Source organism: Cordyceps fumosorosea (assembly GCF_001636725.1).
Source record: "Cordyceps fumosorosea ARSEF 2679 chromosome Unknown scaffold_17, whole genome shotgun sequence".
NCBI classification, from domain to species: domain Eukaryota; kingdom Fungi; phylum Ascomycota; class Sordariomycetes; order Hypocreales; family Cordycipitaceae; genus Cordyceps; species Cordyceps fumosorosea.
The window spans coordinates 637,742-656,079 of record NW_017387317.1 but is presented as its reverse complement, the minus strand read 5'-3'; the positions used below and the strand labels follow the sequence as shown (position 1 = coordinate 656,079).

At 50.6% G+C, this 18,338-nt stretch overlaps 5 protein-coding genes across 5 annotated transcripts; 4 read left to right on the top strand and 1 right to left on the bottom strand.

The window, feature by feature from the left end:
* Positions 1–23: 23 nt before the first annotated feature.
* On the bottom strand, positions 24–878 carry ISF_06641 (hypothetical protein; the record flags this gene model as incomplete). Its single annotated transcript, XM_018850245.1, has 1 exon — positions 24–878. The coding sequence occupies one exon, from the start codon at positions 876–878 to the stop codon at positions 24–26; it is 855 nt and encodes a 284-aa protein (XP_018702733.1).
* A 1,456-nt stretch (positions 879–2,334) lies between these two features.
* Positions 2,335–4,691, top strand: ISF_06640 (Serine/threonine-protein kinase domain protein; the record flags this gene model as incomplete). Its single annotated transcript, XM_018850244.1, has 2 exons — positions 2,335–4,284; positions 4,341–4,691. The coding sequence occupies 2 exons, from the start codon at positions 2,335–2,337 to the stop codon at positions 4,689–4,691; spliced, it is 2,301 nt and encodes a 766-aa protein (XP_018702732.1).
* Positions 4,692–5,336: 645 nt separating this feature from the next.
* Positions 5,337–7,043, top strand: ISF_06639 (SWIB/MDM2 domain protein; the record flags this gene model as incomplete). Its single annotated transcript, XM_018850243.1, has 4 exons — positions 5,337–5,415; positions 5,486–5,760; positions 5,816–6,460; positions 6,537–7,043. The coding sequence occupies 4 exons, from the start codon at positions 5,337–5,339 to the stop codon at positions 7,041–7,043; spliced, it is 1,506 nt and encodes a 501-aa protein (XP_018702731.1).
* Positions 7,044–9,683: 2,640 nt separating this feature from the next.
* On the top strand, positions 9,684–13,072 carry ISF_06638 (isoleucyl-tRNA synthetase; the record flags this gene model as incomplete). The annotated part of the gene is made up of 4 exons (XM_018850242.1): positions 9,684–9,758; positions 9,820–10,173; positions 10,234–11,935; positions 11,991–13,072. The coding sequence occupies 4 exons, from the start codon at positions 9,684–9,686 to the stop codon at positions 13,070–13,072; spliced, it is 3,213 nt and encodes a 1,070-aa protein (XP_018702730.1).
* A 1,101-nt stretch (positions 13,073–14,173) lies between these two features.
* ISF_06637 (Sfi1 spindle body) lies at positions 14,174–14,780 on the top strand (the record flags this gene model as incomplete). Its single annotated transcript, XM_018850241.1, has 4 exons — positions 14,174–14,183; positions 14,242–14,358; positions 14,408–14,635; positions 14,770–14,780. 4 exons carry the CDS (start codon positions 14,174–14,176, stop codon positions 14,778–14,780), a joined length of 366 nt encoding a protein of 121 aa, XP_018702729.1.
* Positions 14,781–18,338: the final 3,558 nt, after the last annotated feature.

Below are 18,338 nucleotides of genomic sequence, written 5' to 3'. Positions count from 1 at the left end.
GGTGATTGGTGTTTTCATTTGCTTCAGTTCATGTTGATGTCCATGTCGGTGGCGTTTGGTGTGAGAGAAGCAGGAGTGCCGACGCTTGCAATAGCTTCAGCACCTTCAAAGGTCGGTGGAGATTGTTGTAAATTGCGAAGGGCAGTGTCGGCATCACGACTGACCAGTCGCGCCTGGCGGAGGTCCTCTGAGCAGAGGAAAAAGCCCTCGGTAGCTTTCACGAGGTAGGACTGGAGCCCTTTGCTTTCGAGGCATATTTGAACGTCGCTGAGCGGGTAGTGGTTCTCGATGAACTTGGCCCAGCCTCGGGCGGCCGCTTGGATATGCTCATCGTCGCTGATCTTGCGCCAACCGATGCCGAGGTGGAGAGTGAAGCTATCAATGACTGGGCCATCGGGTTGCGGAGCAGGCATGGTCGGCGGTACACTTGTAGGACTAGTGACGGATGATGTTTCGTCGCTCGCCATGCGCTGGAGTTTGTGGCTTCGGACGTCGACTTGGGCGGCTTCGACCTGGCGCTTCATTTCTGCGTCGGCTGCGACGTTCTTTTCTTCCATCCAGGTGCCCGATTGGGTGCTGGCATCTGCAACGTAGCCAGCGTTGGGCTTGATCAGTGTCATGCCTTCGCCATACACCCAGTCATCCTGAGGGTCGACCATTGGCTCGGGAGGCGCGTCGGGCTCGAGGTTGGCGCCGGCTTCGTCTCTGGAACGTTTTCTACCTTGTGAGGCGGTAGGTCGGTCGAAAGGTTGCGATTGGATCTGCATCTGAACATGGGGTGGCGCGAATACCGATCCCGCGATCTGATTGGGGTGTGATGGCTGGGGAAGGGCCAGCACGGGAGACGCGGTCGTGAATTGGCGTTGGAAGGAGGCCATCTTGTGTGTATGTCGGTGGTGATTTAGGCTATAGCTATGAGGTTAGTGTGTGATGAGTCAACAAACCAATGGATGCGCTTCGAGTCGGTGTGATGGGCGGCGGCGAGACTGGTGTTTGGCGAACACGTGCGGTGCAATGTTGGTAGCAAGCGTGCTCCCAGTGGGCGATGTAAGAAGAGGAGCGTGGGACAATGGGAGTGTATGGCAGAGGATGAGACAAGAGTCGGTAGCTTGGAGCATCCGGACGAAGTGGTGGGAGGTGGGCAGCGGGCTGGTGGATTGGTGTAACGAAAAATGCCCTGGTGCTGATGTTACTCGGGTGAGAGTTTGGATCGCTGAGCAGACACTGATGCAGGATGGATGCTGTTTAAAGATTGGTGGCCAGCGACGCTAGCCCCAGTTGTCAGTTGACTTTGATGCAAAGAAGCGCAGCGGCTTGGGTGGGAATCCCATGTCTAATTGGTCAGTACTGGCGGGGCAGAGGCTTGGGTGGGTTGAGCATGGCTGTGGCTGGCCAGGGTTGTCACGGTTGTCCAGTCGGCGTCCGAGTTTGCCTGGGCGGGGACGAGATTCGAATGTTTCCGGCCAACGCCTGCGGGCCAGGCAAGATCGCTATTTCGCTGTAGGTGCTACTCACCACACCCCGTAAATTTTGCGAATCCGGCCCTTGCACAGACGCCGGGTGTCCGTACCCTACAGACTGTGGTTATTGGAATATCTATGGCATTGCCTTTCGTGAAATGGTGCATTTGGTACACCAACACGGTTCAGTATTCCCTACCACTGAAGTGGAGCTTGGTATTGCCTCTGCCCCTGGGATTTACTGTCTGGCCCGTGTATTTAAACATATGCAATCGTAGCAACAGGCTGGTTGCAGCACTGGTGTAAGTGTAGTACCTGATACCTATGTACCTATGTATTTACACATCCAGCAGTTACAAAATAGTAACTGCTACGACACGGCCCATTTGAGCGTCGGCAAACGGCAAACCAATGTAATCAAAAAGACACTGAGGCATAGACAATAAAAGACCACAGAGTTGCACACAGGCACGTAAAAGAATACGGCTCTTTAGTTTAGCATGTGCGTAAATACGAGGCCGCCATTGTAGTTACGATACCTCTCGTAACCAGGTTAGTACTGAATCATGTAACTTGCTCCCTTCACAGATAGATTTCACATTACATAATGATAAGAAGACCCCAAAAGAAAAGAGAGGTACATCAAAGGTACACGCCAAAAGCGGCAACTTTTGCGGTCAAGGCCTATTTCCAATTGTACCCGCAACGTATACTGGTGAGCCTTTCGCCAAATCAGGTTAGAACCCCAGAAGTTACCCAACTAGTTAGAGGAAGCATCCGTCCCCAGTGGCGGAGTGCACAAAGACGCATCATCAATCGACAGCTGCACCGCTCATTGTCCAAGGGAGCAGCGAGGCGCCCCCGGACTCCAGAAATGAACGGGGACCTGAGTCTCTCCCAGGCTCTTGGTGGCCTTCGAATAGCCAATCCTGATGATGCGACACATGACCGTACCCCAATCCACGTCGACCAAACTTCTCCTGCCCCTACTGCGGTACATGAGACGTCACGGAGAGATCACGAAGCACCTGCCGCTGGCAACCTTGATAATGACCCCCACGGCTTCAAAATGGAACAATATCCCCATGGGAACGGACCACAGCCTCTCGTCTACACACAGCCGCCCATGGGCGTACCCGATCTGCCCACGCATCACCCTATGCCAACACACAGTCAGACTGTATACGAAGGTAGCTACGGCGAGTCACCATTGCAACAACAGTCAAATCGACTGATGGCACTCGCTACAGGCACCGCAAACGAGTCCATCCCACGCAGGCAATCATCGAGAGGAAGACCTGATGACTACCTGCGCAACGAACCGGGCCAATCGGTCGCCTATGCTGGGGCAGCTCCCGGCCAACCCAGTGCAGAAGACTGGAAAGACCGCGGTGCTGCTGTGGGCATCAGGAGAGAAGTTGATGCAAATGGCAGGTCGATAGTACGACAAGTTAAAAAGGGAGTTCGAGACTTCTCCTTCGGCCGGATACTCGGAGAGGGTTCATACAGCACCGTATATCTGGCAACCGACAGACAAACCTTGAAAGAATACGCGATCAAGGTTCTAGAAAAACGGCACATCATCAAAGAGAAGAAGATCAAATACGTCAATATCGAAAAAAACACCCTCAACAGACTCACCGAGCATCCCGGCATCGTCAGACTGTACTATACGTTTCAAGACGAGGCGTCTCTTTACTACGTCCTGGATCTTTGCAATGGCGGAGAGCTTCTCGGCGTCCTGAAGAAAACAGGAACTTTTGATATCGACTGTGTGAGATTCTACGGAGCCCAGATCCTGGACGCTATCGACTATATGCATTCTCGAGGCGTTATCCATCGTGATCTGAAACCGGAGAATGTCCTCCTAGACAATCAGATGCACGTCAAGATCACGGATTTTGGTACTGCGAAGTTGCTGAGAGATCCGAGGGACCTGCAAAATGCAACATATAGCAACGATACCGGTGCTGATCAAGATGAAGACAGAGCTGCGTCTTTTGTTGGTACTGCAGAGTATGTGAGCCCCGAGCTCTTAACGCACAAGACCGCCTCAAAAGCAAGTGATATCTGGGCGTTCGGGTGTATCATCTTCCAATTACTCGTTGGAAGACCGCCCTTCAAAGCTGGAAGCGAGTACCTCACCTTTCAAAAAATCGTCAACCTCGAATACGAATTTCCCGCTGGTTTTCCACCAGCTGCAAGCGACCTTGTGGAACGTTGTCTGGTCCTCGATCCTGCTAGAAGGCTAACAATCGAGCATATAAAGAACCACGAGTTCTTTGAAGGGCAGCAGTTTGGGAGAGGTTTATGGAAGACCAAAGCGCCGAGACTTCGGCCATATGTTCCCCCTCCACAAGAGCCAAACATCATCCAGTTGAATGGCTTCCAGAACAGCAATGCCCCCAATGCTAGCCAACCGCGACAGCAAATGAATCAAAAAACAGCGCCTCGTCCGGGGCGAATTATCACGGAGCTTCCGCCTCCCACCCAACTCGATATCGAATGGTCTCCAGTTCTCACGAAGGACAACGAACGCATATTAAAGCTGGCTGACTTGTTGGTCATTTCGAGTCCACTGCAGAACGGTGCCAATGGCAAGGGCGCAGATGAGGGCCACAGAAAGCTCTCTCGGTTCTTCGGAGGCAGCACGACAAAGAAGCGTCAAAGACTCGTCATGGTTACATCGAGCGGAAGAATTGTTCTTGCTCCTGCCGGAGGGGAAGAAAAGCGATCCAAACAGGAGCTTTCACTCCTCGCAACAGACAGCTCATGGCACACCCAGAATGACGCAAAAGGTCAACTGGTTTGGTGTGTCGACGTTGTAAGTTTGCTCAGTGAAATATCACCTGTCAACTGCGCTAACAAAAGATCTCTCAGGGAGGAAACCGCTATACATTTGAAGAAAATAAAGGCACAGCGCCATCGGAAAGCGGTACATCGTACGCAGAAGAATGGATAAGCAGCCTGGAGCGAGCGCGTGACCTTGCTATTTCTCAGAACCTTGTAGCCCAGGGCGGCGAGAATGGGTTTTCCGAAATGTCCTCGACCGTGCCCAGCCCTTCTAGCACCCTCGGCGGTCGGGGCAATGGTCCTGATTCATACAGCATCAATGAGCGACCAGCGCGCGGGCATCTTACCAAAGGCCAAGGCGCCGCCGAGGAGCCTGCTCCGAAGAGGAATCGCTTTAGTAAACGACAATCACGCAGTGGCCTTGGTGCCGCTTTCTGAAGGAGGGATGCTGCCTTGTGCATGCTTGGAGCCGATTTACACCTACAGCGAATTTGATGTTTCCATTGGGACTCTTTACTGAGTAAGAAGTCCATCCTAGCATTTAAAGCATGGCGTATTTTTTGGGAATCTGTGTCCTATTTGGGCACATACGTCTTTTCTTGGCATTTTATTAGTTCACAGCATTTGATGGCGGTGTCCGGCAATCAAGGGCTGATTGCTGCTGATCACTACGGATATATCAGCTCATAAACTTAGTTTTATCGCCCCTCTAAACGATTGGTTTCAAAGAAAAAGTCCGTACCTACTCATGAACTACAATGTGCTGCTTACGCGCTGACGCTGCTTAAGATGCAGTGATGAGAGAAGCATGCTGTGACGGTTGGCAGCATACAAAAACAACCTGTAGCAAGGACTCATATTCTGGACATTGTTATCTTTGGATGCTTTCCGGCGTCTGTTGGATGCCTGGGGTTTGTGGTTGGGGGATGGCTCATGGCAGACCTTGTACCACTGCCGGCACGTGACTCAAAGCTAATGGCGCTTGAGCCGTCGCGACGCGGATTCTCAGCGCAAAGCATCAAGCGCCAAACGGTTAACAACGATTGATATGCAGCGACATTGAGCAATTTTAACCTTCCAAAAATGCAGCAACAGTATCGCGCCTTTGCTCAGCAAGCGCCCCAGAGGTCGCCACATGCGACTGCCCGTCGGGGTGGCATTGGTATGCTGAATTCTACGTCTGGCTCGAAGGGTTGTACCTTACCTTCGATCTGTTACTGACAACGCGACAGGTCCAATGATGTCTGCCGGGCCGCACCCAGCAGTACCACTAACACAGGCACAAATGGCACAACAACAACAAGCCCAGGTGCAGGCGGCTGAGCTCGCAAAGCGACGCAGCCGCAAACCGACCGACAAAAACATACCCGATGGCATCGATGATAGCATTGTCAACCCAGAGAGCGCCCAGCGATACAGAGACCTCAGAGATATCGAGCGCTTGCTTGATGCAACCATTACCCGCAAAAGGCTCGATGTCCTTGACAATACCCAGCACCCGACGAAGGTAGGTCAACTCGGGGGGTGGCTAGGATGGACAACTGAGGCTAACATTGACCTAGTTGACAAAAACTCTTCGCATTTGGATCACCAACACTGTGCAGGATCAAGTCTGGCAGGGAAATGGACCAACTTCTGACTCATTCGACTTTTCGGGCGCTGCAGAGGCCTCTTACCGCGTGAAAATCGAAGGCCGTCTTCTCGACGACGAGGACCAGAATAAATCAAAAGACCCCGCCACCGACCGTGTTAAGGAGGACAATGACCACATCATGGATGAAGGCCAGGTCAAAAAAGAGAAACTGAACGCTACTGCCGACAAACTGAAGCTTTCACATTTCTTTAAAGCCATGACTGTCGACTTTGATCGTTCGCGCTTCCGCAACGGTGCTGAGCAGAGCGTTGAGTGGAAGAAGCCCGATGCAGCAATGCGACAGCCAAACGCGCCCAATCTTCCTGCTGCCGCTGATTTTGATGAGATAACATTCAAGCGCAACGGCGATGAAAATGCAAACATCACAATCAACATGTTTCGACAGGAAATACCTGAGCGGTACCAATTCAGCCCAGAACTCGCCGACGTTGTAGATATGAAAGAGGGCACACAGCAAGAAGCAGTCATGGGACTTTGGGAATACGTGAGGCAACGCGGCCTTCAAGAAGATGAAGAAAAGCGCAACTTTCGCTGCGACGAATTATTGAAGCAGGTGAGATTCCTATTACCGGCGTTTGACCCCGCTCAACCAGGGATTGTATTTTGATGCCTTGCTAACTATACAACAGGTCGTGAGAGGCGAGGTTGGATTTATCCCGATGCTCAACGAATACGTGGCACAAAACCTGAGGCCTCTTCCGCCCATTGCCCTGCCATATACCATCCGTGTCGACGAAGACTTTCACAGAGACCCGCAGCCAACCATCTACGATATACAAGTGACGACTGACGACCCGTTGAGAGCGAGCCTGCAGGAGCTGATCAACAACCCTCAATATTTGGCCATGCTCAAGGATATCAGCGGCCTCGATGAACAACTTGCGCGCCTTGTACAAGCTGTATCGGCCTCTAAGGCTAAGCACACGTTCATGAAATCACTGGGTGATGATCCCGCGACTTTCGTCAAGAACTGGCTAAGTTCGCAGAAGCGGGACTTGGAAGTCATCATGGGCGAAGGTTCCAACGGAGGTGACAATGGCTATGGCGACGAATGGCGCAGGGGCGGGAGCAACAGCGTTTGGGCGACACAGACTGCAAGAGAAAGCGTCAATGTACTCCTTTCTCGTCAACGTTAATGGTAGGGCACTGCCAGGGCAAGTTCCACGATACAAAATCCCAAAGGCCGGGGAAACTGCACGTCTGCGTAGGATCGCAAACTCGCCACTGGGTATGGATAGGGTGTGATTGGCGTTATGTACGATTGATAACATTGTATGCTAGACATTTTTATTTGAAGTGGACTTATTTTCGCAATCATTAGGTGTGAAGGCATTGACAACTGAGAACAAATACTCCAACAGTGACGGATTAGTCCTCAGTGGCTCTGGTTACTATCCTGAATGCTAGTGAATCTATCGTTGTGATGGAACTGGTGTTGAGGGCATATTTCTAATTTGCTTGATCAAAAATTCTCGTTCGTCAATGAATTGTTCGTCATCTGTCCTGTCTTCCAAGAAATGTGATAGAAAGGTCAAAAGTTTCTCGCGATTCATCAGCAGAATTTTCTGAACCGGCAACGATTTATGGGGATTTGCGACAAAAACTTTGAACACATGGAAACCCTCGTACTGGACCATTTTTCGATCGTCTCGGAGTAGGTTCATGCATATCTTCAAGTGTTCGCCACTGTCGACATATGCAGTCATGACGCTATAGTTTGAGCGGTCCAGCAGAATCTCACCGAGAAGCTTGATAGACTGGCGCTTCGTAACATAACTATTTGATTGGACGAGTGTATTATTGTATTTGTCGAAGAAGAGGTCGAAGTTCGCAGAGAGGTAGCGTGGGACGAGGTCTTTGTGTCGGGTTAGAAGCTCCTAGAAAAGCATATCAGTAGACAGTCAAGACTCGTGTGTAGTTGTTTAAATCACCCGAAATGTTGTGAAAGCATCAGCAGCGACCTCGAATGAGCTCTTATTGATCCAGTCAAAGAACCTCCAAAAAATGCCCCTTCCGCTCTGGGGTCGGTCCCTGTCGATAGCATTCAGACCTTTTGCACTAGATCCTGGAGCATCGCCGTCATCATAGAGAATGACGGCAGCCGCAGCTTCGTTTTTCAATAATTCGCGGAGCACTGATCCTGCTGGAGTTGCGCTCTCTTTATGATCGTACGCACGACACAGCTCCACAAGAACTTGGGGCCGATTGCAGACGACGTATGACAGAGCTATTGGGTCACTTTTCGGAGCTGCCGCGGCGGGACGAAATCGAAATACGTATGAAAAGATGACTTGGGTATCCTTTCGTGATTCGAACGGTAGACGATGGAGATTGACGGCCAGCAAGTGAAGAAGATCTTCGTCGATCATTCCCGTAACCAGTTGATATATTTGTTCTGGGGAACTATCGGTCTCTTAAAGGTTCAGTGTTAATATTCAGTCGAGTATATGGCTGAGGTCCGCATCCAGAAAGGAACATGTACATGCCTTGTGTGCCTTGCAATATCACCTTCATCTGCGCCAGAACGCGAGACAGCTCCTCGGCCTTTTATTGTCAGCAGGTGGTTTTGTGTCAGAGTAAGAAAATGAATGAACCTTTGCGGTGCCGGTAGGACCATCAAGCTTCAGGACATGTTCGCGAGCTTGCTTGGGGAGATCGGCTACGGTGCGAGCTCGAGCCCGACCGAACAGGAACGACATCGGAAGTGGCGCCGGGTGCTGCGGGTGTCCTTTTCGTGCGCCTTGATGTTACTTGGTTAGATATTGTATCAGAGGCGGTATCCTTTTCGGCCGCCAGGACCAGCGCGCTGTCTGCTGTCTGCTGCTTGTTTGACGTTGGTAGGTAGGTAACTTAGTTGCCGCGTGTGGTTGTGATTGTTTGTCAAACAGGGGTTGCTGGCCAAACTTATTTACATAGGGTTGGTTGTAGGTACCTGGGTAACAATAGGACAGCCACGCTAGCCGTAGTAGGATCGGCTCATCACAAGGGTAACTTTTGCCCGCGTTTGCTCTGCACCCAGGGAAGCTCCGCAACAGTGCGTCTACTTAAAATGTGGTTTTAGCAGGATAAAAGATACTGGGAGTAATCAATATGAATTACAGGCAACTATTTGTGTACATTGATTCTTGCGTGTTGCACTGGAATTCCCTCCAGTCCCCCCAGCAAACCGTTGCCCCGCACCGAAGCATGTGTACCTGAAGTCGCCGATGTGTGCTTCCTGCCTTGCCTGCCTGCTTGTGTAGGTACCTACTTAGGTGAGCCTTGTAGTCATACTGCTTATCACTGGTGATTAGAGTAATATATCTAGTGCATCGCACTGAGCATGGTGAAAATGGTTCTCCCTTTCTCCCTCGCAAATACCGAAGGTAGGTAGGCAGTATTTGATTTTAGGTACGAATTAGTTAGAAGTTAGAGGCAATCCATATCTACAGGTACCTACAGTAGGTATCATCTACCCCTCCTCTATGTTGGGCGGAAGGGCAAGTGAGTGGTGGGGGGCAACGGCAATAACTTGTTCAACCCCACCATTTTCAAATGCGCTTCGAGGTTGACTCACCCACCATCCGTTCCCAAACTTCCCGCCTGGCTATTCTGTTCTGGCCATTGTACCTCAAGTACAGGACCAGAGTAATTGAGCGCTGTGACCCGCCATTTGAACGTCGAATTTTGCCTTGGAGCAGCCTGGGTTCGGCAGAGGATCTCTTCACCGTTGGGCACGAATCGGTGACGGCAAGATCAGGACGGAAAAAAAAGGTTTCGTCTAGAAATTCCTCACCATGTCTATTGACTTCCCGAAGGAGGAGGAGGTCATCCTTGAGAAATGGAGAGAGCTCAACGCTTTCCATCGTCAAGTTGGTCTCATCCTTCCCAATAAGAAAACCTCAGCGCACTGAATCTGACCATTTCCTGCAGCTTGAGCTGACGGCCAATCTCCCACGATACACATTCTACGATGGTCCTCCTTTCGCCACAGGCTTGCCTCACTATGGACATCTCCTTGCATCCACTATCAAGGACATTATCCCGCGCTATTGGGCAATGAAGGGATATCATGTCGAACGTCGCTTCGGGTGGGATACCCATGGCCTCCCCATCGAACACGAGATTGACAAGAAGTTGGGAATTTCTGGCAAAGCCGCTGTGAACGAGCTTGGAATTGGAAAATATAACGAAGAATGTCGAGCGATTGTCATGCGATACGCTTCTGAGTGGAGGGCTACTATTGAGCGACTTGGCCGTTGGATTGACTTTGACAACGACTACAAAGTATGGCTGCCTGGCATGATAGCCTAACTACGCGAGCCAAAAGCTAACAGTATGATACAGACCATGGATCCTACATTTATGGAGACGCTTTGGTGGGTTTTCAAGCAGCTGTTCGATAAAGGAAGCGTCTACCAGGGCTATCGAGTCATGCCGTACTCAACGGTTCTCACAACTGCGCTGAGCAACTTCGAGGCCAACCAAAACTACCAGGATGTGACGGATCCTGCTATTGTGGTGTCATTCCCCCTCATTGAGGACCCGAATGTTAACCTCCTCGCCTGGACCACCACACCATGGACACTTCCTTCACATCTCGGCCTGGCGGCACACCCCGACTTCGAATACATCAAGCTTCAGGATGGAAAATCTGGGAAGATTTTTATCCTCCTGGAAAAGCTGTTGAGCACCCTCTACAAGGATCCCAAGAAAGCCGACTTCAAGATCTTGGAAAAGATCAAGGGCAAAGACATGCTGGGGTGGAGATACGAACCCTTGTTTGACTACTTCTATGAAGACTTCAAAGACAAGGGCTTTCGTGTTCTGAATGCCACCTATGTCACTGCTGAAAGTGGTGTTGGCATTGTTCACCAAGCGCCGGCATATGGTGAGGATGATTACAACGTTGCGCTTGAGGCTGGTATCATTTCTGAGAACCGTCCACCACCGGATCCCATTAATGACACAGCTCATTTCACGGAACGTGTGAGAGATTTCGCGGGAATGCATGTCAAGGAAGCAGACAAGCATATCATCAAGTACCTTAAGAATTCTGGCCGCTTGGTTGTTGAATCCCAGATCAGACACTCATACCCTATGTGTCCTCGATCCGATACCCCGCTCATTTATAGAGCAGTCCCATCGTGGTTCATCCGCATTCCCGAAATCATCCCAGATATGCTGAAGAACATTGAGAGCTCGCACTGGGTTCCGAGCTTTGTCAAAGAGAAGCGTTTCGCCAGCTGGATTGCCAATGCTCGTGATTGGAATGTTGGGAGGAATAGATATTGGGGCACACCTATCCCTCTATGGGTCAGTGACGACCTCGAAGAACGCGTGTGCATCGGAAGCGTGGAAGAGCTGCGTAAGCTCAGCGGACATGAAGGCGAGATTACCGACCTTCACCGCGACAAAATTGATCACATCACCATTCCCAGCAAGATGGGCAAGGGCGTACTGAGACGTGTCGATGAGGTCTTCGACTGTTGGTTCGAATCTGGCAGTATGCCATATGCCAGCCAACACTATCCTTTCGAAAATGTGGATAAGTTTCAAGCATCATTCCCTGGCGACTTTATTGCCGAGGGCCTGGACCAAACCCGTGGGTGGTTCTATACACTGCTGGTCTTGGGTACTCATCTCTTCGGCAAGTCGCCCTTCCAGAACTGCGTGGTAAATGGAATTGTCTTAGCAGAAGACGGAAAGAAAATGTCGAAACGCCTGAAGAACTATCCGGATCCAGCAATCGTTATGCAGAAGTATGGCTCAGATGCCCTACGCCTGTACTTGATCAACTCCCCAGTCGTCAGAGCTGAGCCTCTTCGTTTCAAGGAGTCTGGCGTAAAAGAAGTTGTCCAAAAGGTATTATTGCCCCTCTGGAACAGTTTCAAATTCTTTGAAGGCCAGGTTGCTCTTCTTAAGAAGGTTGAAGGGGTTGATTACATGTGGAACCCCGATCTGGAGAGCACAAACACGAATGTGATGGACCGTTGGATTTTAGCAAGCTGCCAGAGCCTGTTAGAGTTCGTAAACAAGGAAATGAAAGGTTAGCCCAATGCTTCGATGCTAATCGAGTCATCAAATTCTAACAAATTTGTCAGGATATCGGCTCTACACCGTCGTTCCCCGCTTGCTGGAACTGATTGACAACACCACAAATTGGTATATTCGCTTCAATCGTCGTCGTCTCAAGGGCGAAAATGGCCTGGACGATACACAACACGCGCTCAATGCGCTATTCGAGGTGCTTTTTACCCTTTGCCGCGGCCTCGCACCATTTACGCCATTCTTAACCGACAATATTTACGGTCGCCTTTTAACCCATATCCCGAAGAACCTTCAAGCAGAAGATGCTCGCAGTGTACACTTCCTCCGATTCCCCGATGTAAGGAGTGAATTGTTTGACTCTGCTGTGGAACGACGTGTCTCGAGAATGCAAAAAGTTATCGAGCTTGCTCGAGTTTCTAGAGAACGACGCAGCATCGGGCTGAAAACACCACTGAAAACGTTGGTGGTGCTTCACCACGACCAGCAATATCTTGACGACGTCAAGTCTCTGGAAAATTACATTAACGAGGAACTCAATGTTCGAGATCTTGTTCTCACCAGTGATGAGGCCAAATACGGTGTCCAGTATAGTGTCACCGCCGACTGGCCTGTCCTAGGAAAGAAGCTTAAGAAGGACATGGCCCGTGTGAAGAAGGCGCTTCCTTCCTTGACAAGCGAACAATGCCAGGGATACGTGCGCGATAAGGAGATTTTAGTTGATGGGATCAAACTCGAAGAAGGCGATCTGGTGGTCAGACGAGGTGTTAAAGACGACGAGACATCCAAGACGTGGGAAACTAACACGGATAGCGATGTACTCACCCTTTTGGACGTTCACATTTACGAAGGTCTGGCACAGGAAGGCCTTGCGCGGGAAGTCATCAACCGAGTCCAGAAGTTGCGTAAAAAGGCAGGCCTGCAGCAGACGGACGACGTCAAGATGGAGTATCGAATGCTTTCTGACCCAGAGTCGATTGGCTTGGAGGATGTTCTCAACACTCAATCTGCTGCCTTCGAGAGAGTTCTCCGTAGACCACTTGATAAACATCAGGAGCGAAACACAGGCGAACTCATTGCGGAGGAAGAGCAAGAGATCCAGAAAGCAACTTGGATGCTGAGGTTGCTGAAGCTATAGCTTTGCAGTCGTATTTAGGCTCTGTTGATAGCTGCATAGCTACATTAGCTTGCGCCACCTATTTTGAGTCGATTTAGATTGCCACCAAAAAAGTACTGATCAATTTCTATGACTCTATTGTATATTTTTGGCAGCTCGCTGCAACTGGCCATCAGCTTCTGCCAACTTTACTTCACGATTTGAACTTACCAAGTAGCAGTTTTTCAATTTCATGAATTCCCTCGCGCATTTATCCTTTTCCACCGCGTTGTAATCAGCGACAATACATTTGCCATACGCAGCTGCCTGTGTAGGACGTAGGTCGTCAGTAACATTGCTCTCTGCTGGCTCAAATCTCTTCACTAACCTCGACGTGGCACTGTGCTGCTGCCTTAGCAAATTTTGTGATCGGACGAGGACGCGTCATGGCGAATTGTAAAACATGAATTAATGGTACTATACTTTACTGTACGGCGCGCTTATAATCCTTCTATTTCAAAGTTGTATGTCACGGGCGAAATGACTAGTTACATCCGAATTTCTTTGGCGCGGTGTACACACACACCTCCTACTAGTCTCGCTCTTCTACATGTCTTACCTAATAACATGCCAGCATTCTGGCTAGGATAAATCTTCGATCGCTACGCTGCACACTTACGCTGCTGCCGCTATGAAATAAATTGAGGAGCGCAGATGCATCCATTTAAAGAGACCATCTGCGATTAATGATACAAAATTATTTTTTTGGGCGAATCGTCCGTGAAATGCTGAACTGTGGTCCCGCCTGGCAAGTTGGTATCGCGCGATGACCCACATACCTTGTAGGTACCGATGTACTTCAATGCTCTCGACGCGTAAAGCCGTGGTTGCGCGCGTTCCCCAATCTTTCTTTTCGATGGATCCCAGCTTCACCTTGCAACGGTCTCTTCCATCTCGCTCGCCCAAATTCTCTATTACCAGGAAACTTCGGCACGATCTGAACAGACATCTTAGCAACTACTTTGATCAAGACTGGTCATGAGGCGTCAACAGCAACCCGTTTCTGAGCTGGCCAACTTCGACAGTCCCATTGCAAGTTTGCCTTCTGCCTCGATTATGGGTCGCTAGCAAGCGTTCCCGAATATGGGCTCAAGTAAGTCCTGAGAATTGTCCAATAAACGTATGAGCTAATAAAAGCTATCTACATCCAGTGGCTTACGCGCCGCTCCTAAACACGACGAATAAATCGCCCTCGCCTCGGCGTCATGTCGATTCTCAATCCCCAGCGTGGACCTCAACTACCCAAGAGCCTTATTACTCAAATGAAGGTCTGTTAAAGAACCCAAGCGCTATCAATATAGGATTAACACGTTGAAGATATCGAGATTCTGCACGAGATTGTTTCCATCGCCCAAGAAAAGTTGGACAATGTCGGCGGCGCGCGACTACTTCCTGCCGCTGCTCTGTTCAAGGCTTACGACGAAGTACTCCCCCAGCATGGCATCGACCCGGACGACGAAAATCATCTCTCACGCTTGATATTCCGTATTGGAGGAGAAAAGGGCACCCTCAGCCTTCCTGAAAAGTTCCAAGCCGTCCTGGCTAGTATGGGAATTTCGCTGGAGTATGGAGACAATAGCCCAAGTTCGCAGAGAGCTGCTCACTCTTTGCACTCGTCCCTGGATATCCCAAACCAGGATGAGATGGAATATCGCGGCTCACCATTACCATCGCCGCAGACTCGCAGTAAATTGGGACCCCTCGTTTCGCCGCGGCCTGGCATCGCAGAGTATGGAGAGGAAAGTATGGAAATGGAATGGAAGCCGGCTGACGGATTCACACCTATTCCCGTCGCCAATCTGATCATTGAGCCAAGTCCAAATCCAAATCCAACGGGAAACAGTGGCCTTTCACTTCCGCAGGACTCTCGACCAAGCGCTCAGATCCGGATCGAAACTTCTTCAGCACAACCCATAATTTCGCACCCCGAACCATCCGCACGGGATGCCCTGGAGTTTCCGGACGGTGACGAAGAGGTGCCTATGTTACGAGCCGCCTTATCGCGACCACCCCTCCTTGCCATCCTGGATCGATGGCGCACTGCGACAAAGAGTGGGAAAATTGAAAGATCGGAAAGCTCGGCCTCCCATGTAATTGATGCTGCAGGGTCTGGAGAACCTGACCCAATTATCCCTCGGCGACAGACTGCCCCCCAAACAATTACGTTCCCTCCTCGCCAAGCAGAAGTTTCAAGCCAACAGAACAAGCAGGCCGACGCTACGGGATCACTTATTCCAGCTTTTGCTACCAATCGCCGAGCAGCAACGCCCAGAGAGCAGGAAAGTGGCAGCTATGGCGAGTACACGGTCATGTTGAATCGTGCTAGCAGAGCTCGAGAGATATATTTGGCTAGCAGGACCTTCAATCACTGGGCAGAGAGAACTGCAGCAAGGTTAGAGAAAGAAGCTGTAGCTCGCCGGCACATGATCCGATTTCGTTGCTTTAGGGGCTGGAGCAATGCCCCCAGCTCGAGATCGCCTGCTGTTGATCATCTCAGGGCCGCTACAGCTGTGCAAAAGCTTCGTCGTGCTGTTGCATGTCAAGAAGAACAGCTGCGAGCGACTGCATCGGCTATGTACGAGACAAACCGCATCCAGAAAGCAAAGCGTGCTATGTGTCGATGGCTCTGCAGCACTACTCAACACAATGTTCAACGTGAGACCGTTCATCGCGCCAGAAAAGGCGTGGCTCGCTCCTGGAACGACTTGGCGGTTCTACACAAAACACACGCTGAATCGACCGCTAAAAACCGACAAGATTACCAGAAAAAGCATCTAATCCATCACTGGGCTAGCAGGGCTCAACAAGCCGAAAGGCAGCTCACTATCAGTAAACATGTTGGACTGGTACGGCCAATGTTTGCTCATCTCGCAACCTGGTGGGATCACGCGGAAGTTGAAAAAAGAGCAGAAGTATATCGTGCGAATCTGATATGGAAGAGAGCACATTCTGCCCTGGATAACTGGAATTTACGTGCTCGCGCCCAAGCGTGTGTTTGGCGGAGCGACTATCAGAGCGCTACATATGCGCTGAACAAGTGGAGTCGAACAAAAGAGAGTGGAAGACTGCAGCAGAGCAGAGCAGCTCTCACTATTGAACGATGTCAGGTCCCCGCTACCCTGAGCCGAGTTGACCACTTTGTCAACTATGTGAGCAAACTTGGATATTACGCGTACCGGGCGCGGCTGTTTATCATGGCCTCGAAATTTTTACGGGTGCTCGATCACGCTCACGAGGTAAAAAAGGCCTCTCGAAAGGAAGAAATAAGGCAGCAGCTCAGGGGCCGGTATAAAGAAGTGTCTTCTGCGAGGAAAAAAAGACAATTCCATTCCACCTTGGAATTGTGGCGTTCTTCGGCTCGGCGTCACGCCTCTATTGCGGTAGAAACGAAGGAGCATCTTGAAACCCAAACCCAGGCTTTAAAGCTAGATGCCGTCAAAACATGGCTAGGGGCCACAAGTCGATCGCAGGAGCAGCATGCCACGGGTCAAAGACACGCGATTCATCATGTGCTGAACTCCTGGGGAGAGTCTTCTGGCGAAGCGGCGCAACAAAACGCGCAAAGCTGGGACAAGTGGATTCAGCGCAAGCAGCGGCAAGCACTTAAGTCTTGGTCAATCTCCTCTTTGCAAGGGAGTGGCCGAGCACACACAGCGGCAATGGTACATCAAAGGCACGAAACAGACCAACGAAACCGGGCATTTCAACTTTGGCGACACTCAAGCCAGAAGATGGAAAATACCGATGCCAACTCCACTGCAACGACACCGCATGTGCGTAGCCTCGCTTTCAATGACCGACGCTCCTGGAGGACACAGTCGTCAAGGAAGCAGACCGCGAAGTATGAGGCTACGCCCCAGGACCTGCGAGCCCTCAAAACGCCTGCATCTCACTTAAATACTCCTACACGTTGGACCGGGAGGCTGGTGGTAATGCCGAGTACAGTTGCTAAACCTGCCATGCCGCCTCTAAGAGAAGCAGATGAGCGGTCCGCAACGGCGTCTAGTTTGAGCGACGAGGCCGAAATTGGCCATGATCTGGCAACCGCGAACACGAAAAGCTCGCAACGACGATTCGATCGAAGTCTGGCTCTGCGAAGTCGCAAGATGGCTTCCACAACACCCCAGGCGCCACCACCCAGGAATTTGCATCGGACCGTTCCAGTACGCGACCCAGCATTTCCTGCAAGGACATCTACCGTTTCTGAGAAACCCTTCCAGCTCGGAAGAACTTTGTATAAGCACAGGGAGGCCGGCGAAGCAAAACCAAGTCAGCTATCAGACCATGTCGATGCTGCAAACCGACCCGGTTTGCCAGGCAGATCCGGACCACTTGGATATGGTCCTCCAACATTAAACTGGCCTGGTATCGAAACACCGAGTAGGCGGCCAGTCGGAAACATCACCAGGGTTGAATCTGGGAACGAATTGCCCAGCTGGACAAACGCGGCGAAAACCGCACCGCAGCCCTCGCGGTTTACTCGGCAAGGGCGTTATACATAACAACTGGTGCAGAAACACCGAACTGGAGGTGTAAAGTTGTCCTGCGCCGCTAGACATCGTGAAATCAATGCGGCTTGAAATTTTATGCAGTTGCAATTAGGACTTGGATATTTGCCTGTTGTTTTAGAATTCTTTACATACCTGGTCTGGCATATTTTGGTTGTTCACATACATGACTGGCGCTAGGACCGGAGGAAATTTGGCGCTGGGGCTTTCAACTTGTTACAATATGATTACGGCGAATGAAGACATTAACTGGATATTCACTTTATTACTACGTAAACATGCCTTTGTGAAATACCGGTGGAGGATCATGGAGAGGGAATGATCTAGGCTTTTGCCAGGGTCCCTCTCTCCAAGCGATGATGCACGCGGCCCCACATGGCATGTGAGCTTGGCCCATGACTTTCCAGCAACGACCGAGAGCTTAAGTTACTCGTAAACTTGATAACCGACCTGCATCAATGAACGGCACAGTCGCCAGAAATAGCGCAAATGTTCGCATACAAAAACAGCTGGTAGTATGAGTGCCGTTCTACCGGGCAAGCCGCAGTCAAGGCTTCAAGGGCTTGCTACTGGCTCCTGGGCTAACAGACACGTCAATGTGAGCTCTCCGACTACGCGATGGTAGCCAAGCTAACCAGTGTATCACATCACCGCAGGCTTATATCACTGGCAGCGCGCTGACTATTTTGGATGATCCGCAAAAGATCATCCAGACCGTTTACGACGACAATGACGACGAG